The sequence below is a fragment of the Drosophila simulans genome, chromosome 3R (assembly GCF_016746395.2).
Source record: "Drosophila simulans strain w501 chromosome 3R, Prin_Dsim_3.1, whole genome shotgun sequence".
Taxonomy (NCBI): domain Eukaryota; kingdom Metazoa; phylum Arthropoda; class Insecta; order Diptera; family Drosophilidae; genus Drosophila; species Drosophila simulans.
In genome coordinates this window covers 13,649,186-13,673,028 of record NC_052523.2, presented here as the reverse complement: position 1 = coordinate 13,673,028, position 23,843 = coordinate 13,649,186, and the positions used below count along the sequence as shown (strand labels likewise).

The following is a 23,843-nucleotide window of genomic DNA, read 5'->3' as shown; positions in this document are numbered from 1 at the left end:
TCTTAAAAAGGTTATATTTCCAATTAGTTAATAGCGAAATTCTCTCTGAATGTGTTTCTAATTAGAATTCTATAAAGGTATTTACAATAACAAAACATCAATTTGAAAATCGATAGTATTCATATGCATATTCGATAAATATTCAAAACCAGCTGACTTCAACGCGGTTCTGTTTTGTTTTGGGTGCTCATTCGCTTGATTCGCACTATCAGCAGGTAAAATGTGTTATTAACAATTAAAGTGGCTTATTAAAATGGATTTTTAGGAACCATGTCAGCCGACTACTCCCATCTGAGCTCAGCCATCCTGGAGCAGTGCTTCGGCAAAGTGGTGCAGGCGGTGGCCGACTGCCTCTTTTCGGCCACCACGAGGACCCTGGGACAGATCACCAGTGCCACCAAGTTGTCGAGGAAGGAAGTGGCATTCGCGCTGACGGTGCTGGTCAAGTTCAGACTGGTGGACTTTGCCGCCTCCAAGGCAAACCCTTTCCTGGCGGAGTACGCCCTCCGGCGCGAGGATGTTCTCTGCCTTCTAAGGTATCCGCGGTATGTAAAATCGTATATCTTTTATGCAGTTTCATGTTTTAAAATGTCCTCGGTAACTTTTTCAGCTACGTTCACCTGGTGCAAACCAAGTACGGAAATGTGGGTGCTTCCATTTCGGAGGAGTTGATTAATTCTGGATCCGATACGGCAACTGGAATTCTGCTAAAATGCCTAGCCGAGAATGAAAACAAGGCAGAAAGTCCGGAGTCCTACCGCAACACCTTTCTCGAAATGATCACCGATCACTATATCATCAAGAGACCAGAACTGCTGGTGGGCGACGACCAGGATGAGAATGTGCCAAAATTCGAGACCAACGAATGCGATTTCTTTAGGCATCCCAATATTGATCTTCAGTTGTTGGCCAAGATACAAAAAGGAGAAGCCACTCTGGCGGAGGCCAGGGACTCACACATGGTGTGGAACCTGAACCACGATCGCTTTCATCAAGACTTCCGGGACACCATCATGGTGGATGCAATTGAGCGAAAATTGGGGGAAAATGCTGCAGAGTGCTTTCGATTCATATTGAAGATTATGTACAACACAACTGATCCGTGGGAAAGAGTGAGTTTCAAGACAAACATTGTGTTATTCAAAAATTCATAACATATATATTTTTTTTTGCAGAAACTCTCCAATCAAATAACTTTTGTGGAAATTAAACAGGCTATTGAAAGGAAATCGAATAACCTGGATCTTATGAAGTACTTGGACCAGTACATAAGCCTATTGAGTGAGTATAACTGAAAAAAACGGATGAAAAATAAAATAATGTTTAATTTTTAGCTGAGGACTCACTGGGATTCTTTCGAAGAGTGGGCGACATGGGTGGTGGTGTGTACGTGGTGGATATGGAACATGCCTTCGAGTCGCTGGCCTTTGCTTGTGTGGAGTGTGTCATCACGGAACGATTTGGCTCAAAGGCAGCCCGAATATTCCGAGTGATTCGGTGCAAGAAATACATAGAACAGGAGGACCTGCAAAAGGAGGCCATGATACCATCCAAAGAGGCCAAGTCGCTGGCGTATAATTTGTTCCAGGAACAGTTTATTCATGTCAAGATTATTAAGAAGCCTGGCGGTGGTAGTAATGGCCCCGCCAAAGCATTTTACCTCTTCCAGGTCAGGGAGAAAGATGTGAGTGTGTTCGAGAAAAAGTTCCTCTTCTATTTCTAATGTTATTCATGCATTTCAGACCGTGAGAATGCTGCTCGATGCCAGCTACAAATCCCTTTATAACACAATAGAGCGATCTAACTTTGAAAAAAATGAGCACAAGGGCCTAATTGAAAAATCACAAAGGCTGGACAGCATAGTAGAGGCCATGAAGGAACGTGGAGAGACGGACGAGTATATCGCAGAGGTACATATTATTAAGGTTGATAAAAAGTACATTATAAGCCGCTCCTTGCCATTTCAGATTGTTGAGACTTTCACGCCACCGGAGTGCGAGATCCTTAATAAGGTAAAAAATCGCATAAAGACCTTGTCAAAAGCTGAACTGACACTAGACGACACAATTTTCCTACTGCAAATGTATCAGCATCATTGCACTACGCTGCCAACGGGTATTCGTAAATTTAAATAAATGGTAATCTTAAGGGAATCAGATTGTCTTATTTATTCAGAAGTTTATCTTTGCCCGAGGAGAGGCATTTTTAAGAAAACTAAGACTATGCATTTTTCGAACATTTACAATCATCATCTTGGAAAATCATTTTTATGGTTACTGCCGACATTTTAAAGTATATTAGACTCAAATTTATTAAACACACATATGCGAACGAAAGGACTGCACGCTGAATCACAGGCTATATAAATAAGGTATGCATAAAAGAAGGCTAGTTGCTTTCAGGAGTTATTACACTCCGCTTCCGGTGCACAATACGCTGCTCGCGGTGGGCTTTCTGCAATTTAATGAAATGTTGTTCCAATGCATCGAAATCAATGCCACTTTTGTACTCCAGTGAGTTGCGTTCATCCCTGCAGATTAAAGAAAAGCTGCATTGAAGGTTTCAACTCTATGAAATATCTTACACAGGATCGTGACCCCAGTAGTTGGGCACGCATTGCAAACGATTCCGAAGCGTGTCAAATGCTTCCGTCTGCGGCAGCAGCATCAGGATGCCAAACAGGGCATGAGCCAAGTACTGTGCATCCGCGCAGTTATTCGCTTTGGAAACAAGCGTAAGACGCAATGGAGCGAATATGGGAGACTCTATCAACTGAACCAGTTTGTCCAACTCGGTCAGCAGCTCCAAAGTGATTTCAACATCGGCACTGCATAATAATAATAAATACGCATTCAATAAACTAAGAAACTAAGCTATACGTATTAACCACTTACAATAGCGTAACCAAGCGGGACACATGCTGGTAGCTTTGGGTGAGCAGGCACAAGGAAAGTGTGGACACTGGACAGTGGGCCCAGCTCTTGTAGAGGCATTGAAAGAGATCCGCTGACTTCTCGTTGGATATATTCCGCAGGCTCGTACGCAATTCGAATAGCTCCGTTGAGGTTAGTAGAATCATGTTCAGCAGGCGCACAACCGTCGAAGCAAACTTCAAGTTGGGCACGCCCTCCGCTATTATTTCAGCAAAGGTGCGGTAAATGTATTCCGCATTCAGCAGCACACAGAGTTTTCTTTAAAAGATATGGTTATATGTGGGCATATTTAATGAAAATAAGTATTTGCAATGGGTTTACCTAATAATAAGACTGGCTCTGTTCTCCAGTATAAGTTTCTCCTCGCTGAAAAGGTTCAATAAGCTCAACAAAAACTCGCGATAGTGCGATTTGTTAAAATCGTTAAGCTCTGTAAGAAGAGAGTATTAGTTACTATACTCGTATTGATTAAAAGTATTTTAGGAATATGTTCTCACCCCTGCTCTCTTGAGAATTTACGATTTCCGCCAAAACGGACAGGCTTTGAAGGACCACCTCATCCGAGTTGTCGGCCAAAGTTGACAATAGATTAGTGTTCAGGTTTTTCGCATGCACGGACATTTCGTTTGGAAAGTTGGTGAATAGATGGTGGATCCATTTTAGAACTGCGATCTTTGTGTGCATCGAATTGTGCGTGAGATACTGTGAAAGAACGTCCATAATCGAACGCAAATCAATCTTGGCCACTGTCTCCGTTTTCAGCTCTTTGGTCGAAACGAGCAACATCATCGAGTTGTTAACAGACACGGCGCACTCTTTAATACCTGTAGATTAAATGGATTAAAGGTGCGATTTCTATTAGAACCATAAGCTTACTCCTCTTCGATTCCACATTGTATTCCAGACACGGCAATATCGCCGTGAATATGCCACTAGCATACGGCAGCACATTGGGGCCAAATATTTGGACAAACTCCCGTATCCAGGTAATCGCAATGGACTTGATGAGCTCATTGGGCGATTGTGCGTGCGTTATGAGTGTATTGATAGTATCCTCCATACGCACGGATGACGAGTCGTTCCTTATGGACTTTAGGAACTGGTTAATTGTGGTCTCGCACATGCGCTGGATCTCAAGCGTATTGTCCTCGAGCATGACGAAGAGTCCGTCCAAGATCTCGGTCAAATAGTTGACCATGTTAATATCCGGGACGGCATTTAGGATCGATATCCATGAGATCACATACTGACGGGCAAACGCATCCTTCACATAGATGTGCTCTCTCAGCAGAGGAATGAATGCCTGCAAATTGAATGTTTGCGACGATTCCGTGACAATGTCCTAAAAGTAGGGTAATTATTAAGTAACTTTGATTCTTTTGAGATTAAATGGAATTCTAAGGGTAGCTACCTTTAGCAGGCGATCCAGCAATTCGCTGCCGTCCTTGACCATTTGATCGGAATCAGTCACGAGTCGCGATAGTGCGGCGAAAAGCTCCGGGAATAAGGGAATGATAGCAGTGCGGGCCACCTTCACCACGTTGTACAGGGACTCGCAGGCGAAGTAACGCACACGGATATCCGGATCCGACAGACAGGTCATGATGGGCGTCACCAGGCCCTGGACGTACTTGCCCGCATCCTGCAAAAGTAGACAAAGTCTTGAAAAGGGAACACGCTTCCGATGACTAATGGTCACACATACCTTGCCCAGCCCTAAACCCATGGCTGCCAGACCGATAAGCGCTCCTTTCCTTCGGTTGGCGTCCCGTGATGTCGCATAATCCGTGGCCAGCACTTCGATCAGCTTGCGGATCTGGGCAGAGTTGTTTTTGTTGTTGAATTCCGTGACCATTCTGGCGAAGAGTGCATTTCCCAATTGGGATGACGAATCTCGGCGGTGGCTGTTTCATGGACTACTCACTTCTCGATCTCCTGCGAGGCCACCTTACGTTTCTCGTACACCTTGTCGCCCAGCGCCTTGGCGCAGGACTCACTAAGCGGGGCGTACGGCGGTTCCATTCTGTAATCCGTAATCTAATCAAAATAACAATATTTGTAGGCGGGTTTTTGGATTGCTCTGCATATCTTCACGAACAGCTGTTTACTAGGGATGCCAACTCGTGTTTTTAAATGCGTAAAGTTTTCGCTTCGGCGCCAAATTTTCGTCGCATTTAAAAAAATAATTTTCATTTAATTTATGTAATGTCTACAATCTCGAGAACAGATCTAAACGAGTTCTTAAGCAAACTCACAATAAAAACGCAATTATCTTTAAATAAATATAATCTTTTTATTAACCAAGTAGCTAATATAGCTAAAATGAATTTGGTGCTAACTTAAATCTATCAAAATTATGTATTAACTATTTACATTCTTTTGGTTGGTTACAACCAAATAAATAATATCACTTTTAAAAACTTAATACAGGAACTGCATCTTTTTGGCTTTAGTCGACCTCCTCGACTGTGGGTCCAGAGTAGCCGCCAAATCCTCCGGCCTGTTGGCCGCAGTTGGCTCCCGGTCCACCAGCTGCTCCCGCTCCCGCTCCCTGCTGATGCATCTTGGTCATGATGGGGGAGCAGTGGCGAGTGAGCTCCTCCATCTTGTGGTCGAACTCCTCCTTCCCGGCGGTGGTGTTGCTGTCCAGCCATCGGATAGTGTCGTTGCACTTGTCCAGGACGGAGTTCTTGTCGGCCTCGTCCAATTTGCCAGCGGGTGCCTGCTCCACGGACTGCTTCACATTGAAGACGTAGCTCTCCAGGGCATTTCGAGAGGTTATGCGCTGGCGCTGCTTCTCGTCCTCGTCGGCGTACTTCTCAGCCTCGTTCACCATGCGATCAATCTCGGCCTGCGAGAGGCGTCCCTTGTCGTTCTTGATCGTGATGTTCTTGGCCTTGCCCGTGCTCATCTCCTTGGCGCTGACGTTCAAGATTCCATTGGCGTCCAAGTCGAAGGTAACTTCTATCTGGGGCACACCCCTTGGTGCAGGTGGAATGCCGGACAGATCGAAGGTGCCCAATGCATTGTTGTCCTTCGTCATCGCACGTTCGCCCTCATACACCTGGATGGAGACTCCGGGCTGGTTGTCCGAGTACGTGGAGAACGTCTTAGTCTGCTTGCACGGAATGCGGCAGTTGCGCTCGATCAGCTTGGTCATTACACCTCCAGCGGTCTCAATTCCCAATGAAAGTGGCGCCACGTCCACCAGCAGCACGTCCTGGATCTTGCCGCTCTGGTCTCCGCTGAGGATAGCGGCCTGCACAGCAGCTCCGTATGCCACTGCCTCGTCTGGGTTGATGGATAGGTTGAGGTTCTTGCCGTGGAAGAACTCCTGCAGCAGACTTTGCACCTTGGGAATGCGAGTGGATCCGCCGACGAGCACGATGTCGTGGATCTGACCCTTGTCCATCTTGGCATCGGTGAGGGCCTTCTCCACAGGCTGCAGGGTGTTGCGGAAGAGGTCTGCGCACAGCTCCTCGAACCTTGCGCGGCTCACTTTGGTGTAGAAGTCCTGACCCTCAAACAATGCGTCGATCTCGATGGTGGCCTCCGTGCTGGAGGAGAGCGTGCGCTTGGCCCGTTCAGCTGCTGTTCTGAGGCGTCGTAGGGCGCGAGGGTTGGAGCGCAGATCCTTCTTGTACTTGCGCTTGAACTCCTCCGCCAGGTGGGTGACTAGTCGGTTGTCAAAGTCCTCGCCGCCCAAGTGTGTGTCTCCGGCTGTGGAGCGCACCTCGAACAGTGATCCCTCGTCGATGGTCAGGATGGAGACATCGAAGGTGCCGCCACCCAAGTCGAAGATAAGCACATTGCGCTCACCCTTGAGATTCTTGTCCAGTCCGTAGGCCAGTGCTGCCGCCGTGGGCTCATTGATGATGCGGAGCACATTCAGGCCGGCGATGTGACCGGCGTCTTTGGTAGCCTGGCGCTGGGAGTCGTTGAAGTAGGCTGGAACTGTGATGACTGCATCCGTGATGCTCTCGCCCAGATACGCCTCCGCCGTCTCCTTCATCTTAGCCAGCACCATTGAGCTGATCTCCTCGGGGGCAAATCGCTTGGACTCACCCTTATACTCTACGCCGATCTTGGGCTTTCCGCAGTCGCTTACCACCTTGAAAGGCCAGTGCTTCATGTCTTCTGCGATTTTGGGGTCGTCGTATTTACGGCCAATGAGTCGCTTGGCGTCGAACACTGTGTTTCTGGGGTTCATGGCCACCTGGTTCTTGGCCGGATCGCCGATGAGGCGTTCCGAATCTGTGAAAGCCACGTAGGACGGCGTGGTGCGGTTGCCCTGGTCGTTGGCGATAATCTCCACCTTGCCATGTTGGTAGACACCCACGCAGGAGTAGGTGGTGCCCAGATCGATTCCAATAGCAGGCATTGTGTGTGAGTTCTTCTTCCTCGGTAACGACTTGTTCAAAGTATTCAGAGTTCTCTTCTTGTCTTCAATAATTACTTCTTTGTTGATTTCAGTAGTTGCAGTTGATATAGTTGGTTGCTGGTTACTTTAAATTGATTCACTTTAACTTGCACTTCAATGCAGATTGTTTGTTTAGCTTGTTCAGCTGCGCTTGTTTGTTTGCTTAGCTTTCGCTTAGCGATGTGTTCACTTTGCTTGTTTGAATTGAATTGACGCTCTGGGAACGAAGCGGCTCTATTTATACTCCGGGCGCTCTTTTCGCGAACATTCGAGGCGCGCTCTCTCGAAGCAACGAGAACAGTATGCCGTTTACTGTGTGTCAGAGTGAGAGAGCATTAGTGCAGAGAGGGAGAGCCACAAAACGACGAGAGAATAACGGCCAGAGAAATTTCTCGAGTTTTCTTTCTGCCAAACAAATGACCTACCACAACAACCAGTTTGTTTTGGGATTCTAGAAATTTCGCTTTATTTTGGAAATTTCTTTATAAATACGGCTGCTTAAATAACTAATGTTAAAGATAATCGAAGCGCTTTGTTGTGCGTATGCCACCGTTTTAAAACCAATAAATGTCTGCTCGGCATATGTATTAAAGACTATTTTGGCCTTTTAGTTAATGAACTCAACTATTAACGGACTTTCTTTTGTTTTAATATACGATAATATAACTTTTACGGGTCTGGAAACTGTATAAGAAATTAGTTGCGACTTAATTTACATATGTAAGCATCTAAATGTGTACTAGATTCATTGAAATTAATTATGTACATACATACATAACATTGTATGCAGCTTTGGAAACTAAATGCTATATACATACAGTGCCAAAAGTGTTTAAACTTGGAATTTGTTGTTTATTTTCTTGTATATTTAATATTCTTAATTTGTTTTTTGATTTATAAGTAAAATAAATATTGCTTAATTATATTTCATAAAAAAAACTGCGTTTAATTAAGCAAAGAACTCTTTATTTTTACCTTTAAAGTCCAAAATTCAACTTATTTCTTGACATATTTACAAATCTTAGAAAGATGAGACCAAAAATACAGACCTTGTGGCACTAACCAGCACAGATCTTATTTACATCAATTTAAAACATTGCCACGCCTCTTTCAGCTCCAATTCAAATTTTAAATTGGTTTAAATGTAAATACTGCGCTAACATATGAGTGTAGGCCCATATCGCTTCTTGCAATAGAAAGATGACCCTTCGCAAAGATTAGTAATAAAGTTTAGTTGCATTACATTGTTTTCAAAAAAGCCTCCTCTGTTTTTGCATACGTTTTGCATCCATTTGTAAAACAAACATACATATGTACGTAAATCTATGTGATTTACAATCACCTGCATACAATTGTCCGTATCAAACTAATAAATAAATCGCATTCGCTATGTACATCCGCATAACAAAGCGCTTCGATTATCTTTAACATAAGTTATTTAAGCAGCCGTATTTATAAAGAAATTTCCAAAATAAAGCGAAATTTCTAGAATCCCAAAACAAACTGGTTGTTGTGGTAGGTCATTTGTTTGGCAGAAAGAAAACTCGAGAAATTTCTCTGGCCGTTATTCTCTCGTCGTTTTGTGGCTCTCCCTCTCTGCACTAATGCTCTCTCACTCTGACACACAGTAAACGGCATACTGTTCTCGTTGCTTCGAGAGAGCGCGCCTCGAATGTTCGCGAAAAGAGCGCCCGGAGTATAAATAGAGCCGCTTCGTTCCCAGAGCGTCAATTCAATTCAAACAAGCAAAGTGAACACATCGCTAAGCGAAAGCTAAGCAAACAAACAAGCGCAGCTGAACAAGCTAAACAAACAATCTGCATTGAAGTGCAAGTTAAAGTGAATCAATTTAAAGTAACCAGCAACCAACTATATCAACTGCAACTACTGAAATCAACAAAGAAGTAATTATTGAAGACAAGAAGAGAACTCTGAATACTTTGAACAAGTCGTTACCGAGGAAGAAGAACTCACACACAATGCCTGCTATTGGAATCGATCTGGGCACCACCTACTCCTGCGTGGGTGTCTACCAACATGGCAAGGTGGAGATTATCGCCAACGACCAGGGCAACCGCACCACGCCGTCCTACGTGGCTTTCACAGATTCGGAACGCCTCATCGGCGATCCGGCCAAGAACCAGGTGGCCATGAACCCCAGAAACACAGTGTTCGACGCCAAGCGACTCATTGGCCGTAAATACGACGACCCCAAAATCGCAGAAGACATGAAGCACTGGCCTTTCAAGGTGGTAAGCGACTGCGGAAAGCCCAAGATCGGCGTAGAGTATAAGGGTGAGTCCAAGCGATTTGCCCCCGAGGAGATCAGCTCAATGGTGCTGGCTAAGATGAAGGAGACGGCGGAGGCGTATCTGGGCGAGAGCATCACGGATGCAGTCATCACAGTTCCAGCCTACTTCAACGACTCCCAGCGCCAGGCTACCAAAGACGCCGGTCACATCGCCGGCCTGAATGTGCTCCGCATCATCAATGAGCCCACGGCGGCAGCACTGGCCTACGGACTGGACAAGAATCTCAAAGGTGAGCGCAATGTGCTTATCTTCGACTTGGGCGGCGGCACTTTCGATGTCTCCATCCTGACCATCGACGAGGGATCACTGTTCGAGGTGCGCTCCACAGCCGGAGACACACACTTGGGCGGCGAGGACTTTGACAACCGACTAGTCACCCACCTGGCGGAGGAGTTCAAGCGCAAGTACAAGAAGGATCTGCGCTCCAACCCTCGCGCCCTACGACGCCTCAGAACAGCAGCTGAACGGGCCAAGCGCACACTCTCCTCCAGCACGGAGGCCACCATCGAGATCGACGCATTGTTTGAGGGTCAGGACTTCTACACCAAAGTGAGCCGCGCAAGATTCGAGGAGTTGTGCGCAGACCTCTTCCGCAACACCCTGCAGCCTGTGGAGAAGGCCCTCACCGATGCCAAGATGGACAAGGGTCAGATCCACGACATCGTGCTCGTCGGCGGATCCACTCGCATTCCCAAGGTGCAAAGTCTGCTGCAGGAGTTCTTCCACGGCAAGAACCTCAACCTATCCATCAACCCAGACGAGGCAGTGGCATACGGAGCTGCTGTGCAGGCCGCTATCCTCAGCGGAGACCAGAGCGGCAAGATCCAGGACGTGCTGCTGGTGGACGTGGCGCCACTTTCATTGGGAATTGAGACCGCTGGAGGTGTAATGACCAAGCTGATCGAGCGCAACTGCCGCATTCCGTGCAAGCAGACTAAGACGTTCTCCACGTACTCGGACAACCAGCCCGGAGTCTCCATCCAGGTGTATGAGGGCGAACGTGCGATGACGAAGGACAACAATGCATTGGGCACCTTCGATCTGTCCGGCATTCCACCTGCACCAAGGGGTGTGCCCCAGATAGAAGTTACCTTCGACTTGGACGCCAATGGAATCTTGAACGTCAGCGCCAAGGAGATGAGCACGGGCAAGGCCAAGAACATCACGATCAAGAACGACAAGGGACGCCTCTCGCAGGCCGAGATTGATCGCATGGTGAACGAGGCTGAGAAGTACGCCGACGAGGACGAGAAGCATCGCCAGCGCATAACCTCTCGAAATGCCCTGGAGAGCTACGTCTTCAATGTGAAGCAGTCCGTGGAGCAGGCACCCGCTGGCAAATTGGACGAGGCCGACAAGAACTCCGTCCTGGACAAGTGCAACGACACTATCAGATGGCTGGACAGCAACACCACCGCCGAGAAGGAGGAGTTCGACCACAAGATGGAGGAGCTCACTCGCCACTGCTCCCCCATCATGACCAAGATGCATCAGCAGGGAGCGGGAGCGGGAGCAGCTGGTGGACCGGGAGCCAACTGCGGCCAACAGGCCGGAGGATTTGGCGGCTACTCTGGACCCACAGTGGAGGAGGTCGACTAAAGCCAATTCGAAAATTATTCAGTTCCTGGATTAAATTTTTAAAAGTGATCTAAATAGTTGAGTGCCATAGAAAAATGTACATATCTCCAACTATAGTATTATACTTATATGTTAGCAACCCATTGCTTTGACTACATATAATAGCAAAAATAATAATTAATGCAATACTCTTAAGCAGTATAAGTAAATTAATTGAATAAAATAAGAAAATAATTTTTAAAAGTAATACATGACGTTTTTTAATTAAAAGTTAAATCGCATTCATAAGTTTCCGAATGCTCATTTCGAAACTTTGCTTTGAAAGTTTTCTGAGGACAAAATGTCGATTGAATTGTTTTTAAAACACGTTAGTTTCACACTTTAATTTGCAATATTTTAGTTCAGCAAGTACATTGAAATACATAGCGATACATGACCCTAAATACTTAGATACACAATACATTGTACAGATGTTTAGACGGGATGCATTTCCTACTCAATGCAAGCCAATTCAACTAGAAGTACAATCAATTTCCTTTACTATCACAAAAGTCGTCGCAACTCAGGAGAGGGGGGATTCGAAATGGGAATCGAACTAACTAAATTGAAATAATTGAATCGTTTTTGCAGCGAATGGCGAAATTTCCTACAGCTTGCCAATTTTTTTTTTGGTTGTTCGCAGTTCATTCTTTTTACTCATTGGTAGATTGTCTTTCTGCATGAAAATTCATAACGTCAGCTACACAATTCTCTTCCATTCCATATTTTGTTCATACATAATTTCGATTGCGTAATTTGTAATTTTCAATAACTCTGTTATGTAGATTTGGTTTGCTAGTTTTCTAGGTTACATATGATGATACTTAGAGCTAGAGTTAAGATTATGGGATTGCACTTTTTCCATGATTTACGCTAGTTCTATCTGTGACAACATTAAAAAGTGTGTTTAATATTAAATAAAAGCATCAGGATTTGCAATCCCAATATACGATGACATATATGAATATTCCGATTTTTAAGTACTCCAAAAATCGATGGAAAAAGTGCTTCGCCTTCGACAAGCCGAAGTGGTGTACACAATTCTTAGATGATTCATTTGACAACATTTCACTTGAAGTTGGAACTTTCCTACACGCAAAGAGTCGCTCGATTTCTAATTGGCTTTTGCTCCGCCATATATGTATAGTTATTACGTATATCTCCTGTTTAGTTGGACAAACAACACTTATATATGGATAGTATAGTTCCGGGGCAGCATTGTCCCTGCAGCCGCGGCTTGGCGGGCTTAGAACACAACTTTAATTTAAATTCCCTATCGTTGCTTAAACGAAATTGTACACGTATACATAAACACACATCGAGTATTGCTTAGCTTCAAGGATTATGCTAGCTATATCCTGGCACGAATGCCACTGGTATGGCCGTTGCTCTGGTTTCTTCTCTTCGCTTCACTTCAGCTTTGTTTTCCCTCCTTGGGTACATATACATTATACAACGATTCACTCAAGTATTAAATATCACTTATAGGGGCATTGTTCCGCATCCAGGAGAGTGGACGAGGCAGGAATGTGGCCGGGATGCAGACGCTATCCGGTCTAGACGTAGTAGGCGTTGTACGGATTTCGTTTCTCCAGACAGGGCAGCACACACTCCAGCGTATTGCGGAATGCCTCGCGGAAATCGCGATTAAAGTAGGCGTATATAAGCGGATTTAGCGTGGAGTTGAAGTAACCGATCCAGAATAACACCACCACGAGCACATCGGGACACGGGCAGGCCGGACCGCAGAGCGATGTGATGACATACCTGGAAGGAGGAATGAGAATCGCATGAGTATGAGTCACCCAGAAGAAGAAGAATAAGAAGAAGGCCAGCGGATAACCGACAATGGATTACGGATTGCGGTACCGCATCCGCATCCGTACGGCCTATCTACCGCCACTCACCACAGAAAGAAGGGCAGCCAGCAGAGCAGAAAGACGCCCATGATGATACCCAGGGTGCGGGCGGCCTTGTGTTCGGCCTTCCATCCTTTGGCCGGTCGCACGGAGCCGCCTGTGGGGCAGATAGAGAGTTTAGAATCGATATGAAAGCTGGCAATTGGCTGATTAAGTTCAATTCGAATCGATTCGTTTCGATCCGCCAGTCTGTTTTTTTCATTGTTGGGTCATTGCAATCGACAGTTTTCTGGTTCATTTCTGTCTGTTTGTCTGCGAAAGCACTCGAAAAATGATTTTCTTTTTAAGTAGTGTTTTAATGTGGCATTTGTATACCTGTTGCATGTGTGTGTTTTATGGTTTATTGCTTCTAGGATGAAATTGTATAAAATATATTTGGTAAGAAAAGGTACATATATGTTGAAATTTTAGTTAGGAAGCCCGTTTTTTGTTAGCTAAGTCAATTAATTGAACTTCTCAATTTAAACAAAGAAAATATCACAGAAACATTTTTCAAAGAGCTAACTAAGCAATTTATATATTAATTTTAGGTAATATAAACGCTATATTTCTTATTTGGATTTTCTTACTTAAAAACGAATCCAATTCGGAACTACTTTTTAAAAATAATTTTATATACTTTCTCTGTGTGTAAATTGCCAAGAAATGCGGTTTATGTTCGTTTTATTGTGAGAGAAAGAGTATGCCGGCATGTTGCGTATACGCCATGTATGTGGTATCCTTGTTTAACTTTGACATTAGTAATACTTTTGCTGTTATATGTTGTTGGCTATCGATGGCATTTCAAACCCCACACCGCCACGCCCCCTGCGCCCACCTTGCAAGTGACTGTCATTAAAGTGCTGGAAAGGCCAACATGTGTGTAGTATCTTGGTGCTCGGGCGTGTGGGTGTGCGGGAAAAGCAATAAAAACGAGGCAAACAATTGAAAATATTTACACAGGACACTTGTTATCACAAAGACATACAATCCCCCGCATCCATCCAGTCCAGTGCGCCCGCCCCAAACATAAACATAAACATCACTGGCGGCCAGGAGGAAAAACAAATCAGACAGACAACAGTGAGCAACAGGAAGCAACGGACCATCGCCCTTGTTCACCCATTGCCCATTGCCCATGGCCCATGTTCCCCCATCCAGTTGGCCACCTGGATCCCTTGATGGACGCCACTCGGTGATGGCCACAGCCAGGTGAAATCATAATGCAAAGGCTGTGTGAAGGGAGGCGCAATAAAGCAAAGCAAACGCACGTGCAAACGGAAGCAATTATGTACAGCATGAGAGCAGCGAAAGGTGAAGGATTCGGATACGGATTCGGAGGCGGAGGTGGAGTAGGTGGAGGTGGAGATAGCATGAGGTTTCGATTGGGTAACACTCCGGATTCAGTTGCCTAAGCTGGTTAGCTTGGCATCCGGATAAGGAGGTGCCAAAAAACTGGCATTTTTGTGGGGATTTGCCACTGAAGCTGGAGGCTACTGAAATTTGGGGTAGTTCTTTTCGGTTTCATTTCATGGTTGATTGCATGATACTTAGGTTAACCACCGTTGAAATGATTGGGATTGCAGAAAGTTTAAATCCAGGGATATATAGTATTATTTTCGGTAGTAACGTTAACTAGTTTCAAGTGTATTCAAAATCTTTAAACTTTAAATATAAGTTGAAACATGTATTGCTTATAAGAACATTACTTTAGAAACTGTAATATTGTTTATTATTTGACTGACAGGATATTTCATACGAAATAAATAGATTTTTGATATATTTGGCTTAATGCATTGGCAATAAATACGAAGTGAAAGGAACTTGATTGGAATAAGATTTTCTGATGATAATATATGTATTGATATATAGAAACTATAACTATTGGTGTTGTGAAATTCGTGAATTCTGAGGCTTAGAAGTGTGAAATGTATTATATTATAATGCACAAGTTGTGGACTGTGGGAAATCGAATGATTCAGATGGATAATGGGTAGCAATGAAATAGGTGCTGAAGCTGAGACAAGCAGAAAGACAGAGATAGAAAGAAGAGCGAGAGAGAGAGAGAGAGAAAGAGCGAAACGTAGAGACTGGGGGAGGAGAGGAGGGGATACGACAAGACTCACCGGTTGCACCACAGTGACTGCATCCGGTTTTGAAGCGGCGCTTCCGGTTCTTGCTCTGCTGCCAACATGCTGTGACCGCCGCCGTTCGCTTGTGCCAGAATCGAGTGGAACTGGACGAGGACGCGGGCCCCTGGCCAAGATCTGGAGTTGGCTCGTGAATACTACGCTTACTACTAGTGGTTACTGTGGTGTCGATTGTGCTGCCGGCGTTGGCATTTGCGGTTGCGTTTGCGTTTGCGGTGGTGCCGGTGGTGCTGCTGATGTCGGCGCCGCAGAGCGGACACTTGGGCAGCGGACTGGGCACCGCGGCGAAGGTGATGCCGCGGGGCCGCTGCTCAATGATCTCCGCCTCCTCCTCATCCACAAAGATGCAGATGCCGCCGCGTCGGATCAGCGAGGATTTATTGGAAAATTCGTGCTCTGCTTGCAGTTGATTGTTGCATTTTCGTACGATTTCGATTGTCAATTTGGCCACGGCATTTTTGGGGTTTTATTGGTTGGATTTGGTTTTGGAGTAGAAGTAGTTTGTTTGTTTGGTTGGTTGGTTGGTTGGACATAATTTGGTGATTTCGATTTACATATATACACATACAACACACAACGAAATGGCGTGGAAGAGAGATAGATATAAAGAGATAGAGACAAGTAGTAGACAATGTACACAGGGTATTTCACAGGACACGAAAGGACTTCAACTCCTGAGATCACATGCAGCCATGCACCGGCAAACGCAAAGGATCGGGATCGAAAAGGGAAAGGATTCAGATTCATTATCGTTGGCTCCCTGTCTCTGGAAGTAGGTCGTCCCTTTCTGTCTTCGTTTGCAGGTGCAACTAACTAAATGCTGGCACTAGTCTATACATTATAGATATACTAAGCTAGTTAACTAAGTTTTCATTCGAAGCATTTGAGTTTAAATTTTCCAATGAGGGGTTATATAGGCTCTGTACATTTTCAAATACTGTATGCTTTTTTAGAAATTCGCACTGTTTTTGAAAGGAACTTAAAACACAATTCTCAGATTTCTTCAGTGTAAACTATATTTAATTATGGTAAAATAAAGATTTAAGTTTAAAATTCTAATAAATTTTTAAATTTATTTTTGTTTTGAACAGATCCCTTATATTAATCCCGAATTCAAGCCAATTACTTCTCAAAAACTCAGTGGTAAAAGAATGTGGGGAAAAGTTTAAGCCAAACATTTAAACACTTGAACTTTTCGTGGAAAACTGACAAAAACAGAGCGAATTTCTGTGGGGCAGATATAAATTGTCTTAAAAGAGCTACTTAAATCAAGCACGAGCTATACAGTCTACACAATGACCGAATGGATGGTTGGACTACTCACTTGCGGAACTGGTGGAAACGCGGCCCATCGGGATGTAGCTGCGACTGTCGCTGTTCTCCTGCGAGAAGTTGATGACATTCACGTCGTAGGTCACCACGGACGCCTGTCTCTTCCGCACAGTTTGGATGCCATCGTAGCCGGCCAGGATGCTGCAGCGCCCTTGGCGGCCACCCACTCCTCCAATGCCACCAGCCCCTCCATTGCCGGAAACGCTCACGTCCGCATCGGCGGCGCTATCTTTGCGCTTGAACAGTGGCGACGTGACATCCCGGTGCTCATCGCCGCATCCCTCAACCGGCGACAGCGTGGAATCGAGTATGATCTCCGGCTTGGGCGATATGTTGGACTGTGAGGGCATTTGGGGATTTGGCTGCGGCACTGGAACGGGCATCGGCAGGCTGGTCACCACATCCAAGGACACAGTGGATGTGTCACTGGGCGTATAACCAGGTGCGGCGGCATGCGGCGGCGGCGATAGGAAGTACACATTGATGGACGCCGACTGCGCGTTGGAAGCGGCGGAAGAGTCCATGGCACCTCCGTTGGGCACGGAAATGGCCGGCGGAGCCGGTGTGTTCGGTGGGGACATCAGATAGTTGGCGCACACCTGGTCACTGAGCGTGCTCAGCCGTTGTGGAGCACCAGCCGGTCGGCCCAGCGGAAAGCTCAGCGAGCGAAAGATCTCGGCCAGCTCCGAGCTGCTGGCAATGAGCAGGCCACTCGGTTCTGGCAATTCCGGCGGCGACAACGATGGTGGCGGCGTGGCCGGCTGCTGGGGCGACTCCCCAAAGCAATCGGCCAGCTGGGCCAGCTCGTCGTCGCTGCGAATCCTCTCGGGCGGTGCTTTTAACTCACTGAAGTCAATCAGCTGCACCCCGTCGCTGAACTGCTGGATCACACTGGCGCCACTCTGCTCGCTGAGCACATTGATGTCCAGCAGGATGTCCGGCTTGTTGGGCGTGGAGTCCGTATCGCTGTGCTGCCGCTGGCGTCGCTCAAGTTTGCGTTCCTTGCCGCCGCCGCATCCGTTGTAGCTGTGCGACAATTTCCGGTTCCGGGAGCGCCGGAAGAAGCTGGATCCCTCGGAGTTGGCCTGATGTCGCTTCTTCTCCAGCGTAAAGCACTCGGTGCTCGAGCGCTTCGTCTTCGACAGCAGGGATAGAATGTTGAAGCCCTTCTCCTTCCCGGGCACTGGCTGCTCCGGCAACGCCCGCGATTCGCTAATGGTGCGCAGGAACTCCGAATCGCTGGAGGCGAATGCCTTACGCCCACAGGCCGCTGCACCCGCCTTCAGCCGGATGAAGTCCGTCTCGCTGAGGGCGGCGTACTTCCCCCCGCCCGGCCCACTGATAATTGTGCCGCCCGTCTGGCGCTTGAAGTACAGATAGTTGTCCTCGATCAGGCGCTTCAGCTCCTTGTTGTCCTCGGCCAGCGGCAGGTGGGTGTCGTACATGTCGTTGCCCTCGCTCTCGTCGCTGTTGAGGCCACCAAAGACCCGGTACGCGGTGGACTCCGGTTCCGGTTCGCTGTTCCCACTGCCGCTGGTCAGGCTGAGTTGCTGTTGCGGGCCATTGGGATGAGAATGCTCCTTTTCGAGCTCCTTCGAAGGGATCACCTTGCCCTCCGTCCATATCTGCGGATTGAACACTGGCGCCGGTGGCTGCAACTGATTGTGGGAGGGCTGCTGCTGCTGCAGTGCCATCATCGAGGGAGCACTGTCCGTGTGGGTGACCTTCTCGTACCGCTCCTGCTCCAAGTCCCTCAGATCGATGCTGCTGCGGCTGAGGCGGCGTGGCGGCGGCGATGGCACTCTCAGTTCATCGCACTCGTCCCTGTCGTCGTCCTCGTCGGTGGCCGGCTGCAGCATGTCCTGTGGGCAAAGGACAATCACTCAAAGGGAAGTCATGGTGGCGCATCAATTACGCACAGCCACAAGGGAAAAGGAAAAACTCTCGAGCGGAGTGCTTCCCTCTAGCATCTAATCTAATCGCTCCACATCCGTTCATTGAGGATGGGCAAAAAGCTTTAGTGCGGGATGTCAATGTTGCCCGTTTGTATACATGAACTGCATTGCTTTAAAGTCTTTGTATATTTATTTAGTCAACTATCAGGGTTTATCTGCATCTTTAGAAATTTTACTCAATAAAAAATAAATAATGTTTTATACAACTACTGAGTGATCTTCAGAATTACACGCAAATGCAAGTACTTAAGCATATATTGGTTTAATCAAAATGAAACATTTTTATGTATCTTTTAGGTCTGTTTCAAAGCTAACATAGTAACATTTAATAATCCTCTAAACTCACCTCCAAGTTACTGAGCGCACTGTGTGTCTCCTCGCGGGCGGATGTGGCATTCAGATCGCAGTCGCTGGGATGCAGATAGCTCAGGCTGGTGGGCTGCTGGGTGTGGCCCATGTGAACGCTGTTTAGGAGGATATTGGAGCTGGTGCGGCTAAGGGCCTTGCGCTGACGAATCGCCTCCCTGGAAAACCACAGAGCACAGATCAGCAATTAAGCAAACTCATCCACTTCGACCAGCGACCGTCGACCATCCGGGTAAGAACTCACTTAAAGATGCGCCAGTACATCACCAGCATCACAATGCCGGGTATCCAGAAGCTCACCGAACTGGAGATGAGGGCGTAGGCCTTGTTGACCACAAACGAGCACTGGTCCGGATGCAGAGAAATCTCCCGCAGGTGCTCCTCCGTCGTGTACCAGCCCAGGAAGATGGGCGTGAAGGATATGAGGGCGGGCAGGATCCACACATTGGCGAGCATGAAGCAGACCGTTTTGTGTGTCATATTCAATGGATACTCCAGTGGACGCACAATGGCGTAGTATCTGTTAAACAGAGGAGGGGGTCATCTTTATTAATGGAAATGAATTGCGGACAGGTCCTCCGCACAAAGGTGCCAGGTGGCTTTCAGCCATCTCCTCCTGCTCCCCTTCCTTTTGGCCCACTAATTGATTATCGCTCTTTGGTTGGCTGAATAATTGTGTTTCGGTACTCAGGTTGCCATGCACAGAAATCGATTTATTAACCTTTTAAAGATGTTGCATTTAAATGAAGGATAAATGCTCTTAACCGAATTCATTATCGGAATCCGTGAAAATAAGGTGGTGTATTCTTTTTAATTATCAATATATTAATAAAAGCAATTGAAATGAAATAATTAATAATCCACCTATATTGCACAACATTATTTTATCGAAACTTAATGGTACTTATAAAGAGTGTGTTATTTAAAAAGTAGACAATATATTGTTATAATTATGTTTGGAACATTACAGACTTATTAGTTTAGCCAAATTTCCGTCAGTGACCATCATTAATTCCCTAATTTCGATAGATTCTGGTTGAATTTCCCTTTGTTTCTTGGCATGTTTTGTGGCCCATGGAAAGGTGAGCGAAACACAAATTAATTAAAACAGACAAAAGGCCCATGACTCCAGTGTCCATCGACCATCCCTCCATTGTTGCTGGTCAGCCCGAAAATCGCAGCTGTTGGTGCCTTCCAAGTGGGGAATGGCGCCAATTAACGGCTTGACAGGATGGAGAAGCTTGTGGGAGTTGGGTGGAATATGGGTGGAATATGGGGAACGCCCACGTTTCGGCCAGCTGCAAATCATTTGGGCCGCATTCATCATACGGGCGGGCCTAATGTTTGCTTTTGATGTGCGCGCCTTTCATAGTAATTAATTGTTTCTTCTTGGCAATTCGCCGGGCTTTGGTATTGAAAGTGATTTGGTTGCCAGGCATCTGGGCAAGATTAATGGTATTTGGCCAAACTAAACGGCTTTCTTCAATGGCTCAGACCAGCACAATTGACTTTAAACCGTTTCATATATATGGACACTCACCTGTCCACCGATATGCAGCACAGGTGCAATATGCTGGCCGTCGAAAAGTAAACATCCAGGCTGTTGTACACGTTGCACATGAACGGTCCGAACATCCACTTTCCGCCGGACAGTTCCACGGAGGCGTTGAATGTCATCGCACAGAGGGCCACCAGCATGTCGGCCATCGCCAGCGACACAACAAAGTAATTGGTTATCACCCTGCGAACGAAACAAAAGCCCAGGAATTTGTGAATATGGCGTGGTTCTGGGCGGGATTTGACCAGCTTCCCCCACTATCTAACCACCTGTCACAGCGCAAAACCACGCCAAACGTAATGGCATATGGCATGCATCATATGTGCACATGCCGCTGTACTAAGCTCTTTGGCCTTCCTTCCGTTGGCCAAGCAGTGCACCACTGCTTTCCATTTCCATTTCTTGTTCCGGTGTTCCGGAGTTTGGAGGCAATAGGTCACCGGTATGCAGCAATTTCCTTGGCTGTCATAAGTCACTCGACTCACCAGGCAGCTGCCACCTTCAGCTGCAAGCTACTGGCATGTGAAGTTATCATCTTGTCTTCGGGGCGAATGTGGTTTAAGGAGCTGTTTATGCGAAGATGAAAGCACCTTTGTGCTCCCAAGTCATTTATTACATTGTGCGACATCTATTACGTTGCAAAGTGTAGTTGTACAACAATGTTTAAAACATGTTATTAACTTATATTGTTATATATTGACTTAATAGGATGTTAGGGAATAAAGCTCAATTAAATCAAGATTATGCTAGTTATTAATCTGTGCATTTAGAAAGGCTGTCAATTTTGAAAGATCCTTTTATGTCAAGCCGTTCCATCCTTTATGCACTGCTTTATTTTGTAATATCTCAACGAAATTCTATATTGCGAACGTTCTATCCTAAGGTAGTAAACGATAATCTGAGCACTTTAAGCTCCTTTGGCGGGATAATAAAGACTTTAATCAACATCTACCCTTGCTGCAGAAGGCATAAACGTTGCGCAACATTAAACGGATGTCGTGGGTGGGCGAGAGGGGGCGTGGCCGGGGGCGCTGGCGGCGGCAGAGCGCTCAATGGTATGCTACACTTATTTGCACTGCACTCTGGGGCGTCCTGTCATCGCGACGCTGACATGGCAGCGATGGGCTTGGGATCGGCTTGTGTGCCGCATTTAACTTCGTTTTGTGCTTTATTATTCCACTTGTCGCTCATTTAAATTACATTTATTACGCTGGCAAAAAGGATTCGCCCTGCCGTGCCACTGTTTGTTTGCCATTTGCATTGTCCTGCGACCCTTGCGGCAATGACCCTCAATTAAACTCAGTTACAGGTGGTGGAAACAAAAGTAATTGGATATAGACTTACCGCAGCTTTCGATTGCGCTGCACTGAAATGATGACCAATGCATTGCCGAGGACAGCGGCCAGGATAATTGACGAGAAGATGAATCCTTTGAGCAGCAGCAGCGATAGATCCAGCCAGCTCTCCTCCAGCTCCGCCTGGCTATCCACCGCAATCTCACTGCCATTGGCCGTTATGTTTGGGCCAACTGTCGAGAGGAACTCAAACGTGGACTCCGAGGAAGAGTAGGATGAAAAGTGCGAGGAGTAGGAGCCATCTGACGATGTGGCTGTTAATGATAGCGAAGTCAACGAGGCATCCACAAATTGCGATGTTATAGGCAAACTGCTCGTCGTCGTCGTCGTTTTGGCTGCTGCTGTCGTGGAAATGTGGCTTGTTAATGTTGCAGGTTGCAGGTGGCTGGTGACTGATGTTGCTGCTGCTTGTGATGTTGCTGCTCCTGTTGCGGCTGTTATGGGTAATGTCATTGTCGTGGCCAGAAGGTCAGCCACGTTAACCCCTGACATCTCGTCGATTTCGCAGCCCGATGGAGTCGCAGCTCATTCAAGTTGCTCCGCCAATTCTTTTTCGCTGTACTTGTCGTTTATCTTTGTCCCGGCTGCTGTGCGTAATTTAAAACTCGAGTAATTGCAATCTGCAATGCAAACAAGGCTGCCGAAGTTTGCCGCCATCCTGGTTGCCAATGTTGCTCCTCTGCGATTCCAGTATTTGCTCACAGCTCCGACTGTGGGTCTCTGCTCCATTTCCCAATCCTCCATAGGACGCTTTTACCGTTCGAGTTGCTGGCAATTGGCAAAAAGTCGAGATTCGCGCTTCGATTTGGCACTCAAGCGCGCAACAGTCGGCGACACGGGAACTGCAAATGAATAAATAAATAATTTATGAAATAATCGGTGAGTGTGAGGCTGTGAAACTGCATGGAAATTGGCGAAATGTGAATTCAAACGGTTGCGCCGCCCGGGGTGTTTTTATGTACATACACAATATTCAACAGGGGGCATAAACCCTATTGCCTATTTATGTGTCGGAGTAACATAAAAATGGGATTCCCCTGTTTCTCCAGTGCCCCGTCAAATGTCCGTCCGATAAAAGTTCGCCACTTCAACTTTGCTACACTACATTAAAATAACAGAAATATATTGCGTATACGCAGTGTGTGCACTCGGCATGCATCTGCATTTCTATATCCCCAGCGAGACAGCGGTGCTGTCAAGTGCTGACACTTGTGCAGAGTGGAATGTGGAATATGGACAAGTTGTTGCTTTAAAAGTGAGATTAAAGCGAGATTATCTGCACGCAGCCAGTGGGAAAGTTGTTCCAGTAGTGCCTCACGCCTTGGCGCAGTGAAAACTGAAAATCCTTTTTGTCCTGGTGGTTGTAAGTAAAACAAAAGACTCTTCATAATCTGTGGTAATCTGAAAGTTTTTTTTTATTATTTTAAGCTTTAAGCGACTCAATTTGGCCGTAAAAAAGCTAACACATCATCAGGGAAAAGCTGAAAGCGTGCTTACACTTTAGGTTCGCCCCCCCCGCAACATTGAATTGAAGCTGAATCCGTCCTTGGCACTCAGACAAATCGCTGGCTACACGTTTTCATTCCACTGCAGATGCCCTGCCCTCATTCCATCCTTCAGAGTTTTGAATCTAATATTTTTAAGGATTTATGTACTTATACAGATAACCTTGCCGAATTGATTGCATTGCGTTGTCCTTGAGCTGTCGATTCGACTTGTTTACCCAGACCATCCCAGTCACAACCTCCTGCTCGATTGGCAACTTAATGTTTTAATGCTTGGATTTAAACCACATCAGTGCGCTCTATCATCCTTGGCTTATACATTTCACAAGCCATTTTTTATTGGTCCCTCTCGACCGTCTGAAGTCCTTTGGCCTACTCACACTCTATTTGGCTTAATTATTGGCATCGCGGAAAGTTTACAAAGCCGCTCCCCTTCCGGCAG

At 46.3% G+C, this 23,843-nt stretch overlaps 5 protein-coding genes across 7 annotated transcripts in view; 2 read left to right on the top strand and 3 right to left on the bottom strand.

The window, feature by feature from the left end:
* Window positions 1-68: 68 nt before the first annotated feature.
* On the top strand, window positions 69-2,153 carry LOC6728343 (DNA-directed RNA polymerase III subunit RPC3). Its single transcript, XM_016175188.3, has 7 exons — window positions 69-215; window positions 266-545; window positions 611-1,112; window positions 1,176-1,281; window positions 1,335-1,684; window positions 1,743-1,910; window positions 1,968-2,153. The coding sequence occupies exons 2-7, from the start codon at window positions 271-273 to the stop codon at window positions 2,133-2,135; spliced, it is 1,569 nt and encodes a 522-aa protein (XP_016034969.1). The 5' UTR covers window positions 69-215; window positions 266-270; the 3' UTR covers window positions 2,136-2,153.
* Window positions 2,145-5,055, bottom strand: LOC6728342 (protein VAC14 homolog). The gene is made up of 9 exons (XM_002103654.4): window positions 4,858-5,055; window positions 4,639-4,789; window positions 4,345-4,575; window positions 3,810-4,275; window positions 3,431-3,757; window positions 3,255-3,363; window positions 2,895-3,191; window positions 2,585-2,827; window positions 2,145-2,530 (listed from the first exon to the last, which is right to left on the bottom strand). The coding sequence occupies exons 1-9, from the start codon at window positions 4,953-4,955 to the stop codon at window positions 2,389-2,391; spliced, it is 2,064 nt and encodes a 687-aa protein (XP_002103690.1). The 5' UTR covers window positions 4,956-5,055; the 3' UTR covers window positions 2,145-2,388.
* A 151-nt stretch (window positions 5,056-5,206) lies between these two features.
* Window positions 5,207-7,578, bottom strand: LOC120284969 (major heat shock 70 kDa protein Ba-like). Its single transcript, XM_039294840.2, has one exon. It carries the CDS (start codon window positions 7,312-7,314, stop codon window positions 5,383-5,385), a length of 1,932 nt encoding a protein of 643 aa, XP_039150774.1. The 5' UTR covers window positions 7,315-7,578; the 3' UTR covers window positions 5,207-5,382.
* A 1,493-nt stretch (window positions 7,579-9,071) lies between these two features.
* LOC6728340 (major heat shock 70 kDa protein Ba) lies at window positions 9,072-11,270 on the top strand. The gene has a single exon (XM_016175189.3). The coding sequence runs from the start codon at window positions 9,333-9,335 to the stop codon at window positions 11,262-11,264; it is 1,932 nt and encodes a 643-aa protein (XP_016022730.2). The 5' UTR covers window positions 9,072-9,332; the 3' UTR covers window positions 11,265-11,270.
* A 325-nt stretch (window positions 11,271-11,595) lies between these two features.
* The window catches only part of LOC6728338 (octopamine receptor beta-3R), a 38,269-nt gene continuing 26,021 nt past the window's right edge, over window positions 11,596-23,843 (bottom strand). For 2 of the 3 annotated variants that reach the window (XM_039294837.2, XM_039294838.2), the window contains 8 exons: window positions 21,886-22,738; window positions 20,524-20,724; window positions 19,228-19,503; window positions 18,964-19,141; window positions 16,655-18,524; window positions 15,307-15,726; window positions 13,190-13,298; window positions 11,596-13,049 (listed from right to left, as the gene is read on the bottom strand). In XM_039294837.2, the coding sequence (XP_039150771.1) occupies window positions 12,839-13,049; window positions 13,190-13,298; window positions 15,307-15,726; window positions 16,655-18,524; window positions 18,964-19,141; window positions 19,228-19,503; window positions 20,524-20,724; window positions 21,886-22,388 (3,768 nt within the window). In that variant the 5' untranslated portion in view covers window positions 22,389-22,738 and the 3' untranslated portion in view covers window positions 11,596-12,838. The remainder of the gene's footprint in view (window positions 13,050-13,189; window positions 13,299-15,306; window positions 15,727-16,654; window positions 18,525-18,963; window positions 19,142-19,227; window positions 19,504-20,523; window positions 20,725-21,885; window positions 22,739-23,843) is intronic. The other variant, XM_016176841.3, reaches the window with a different exon arrangement.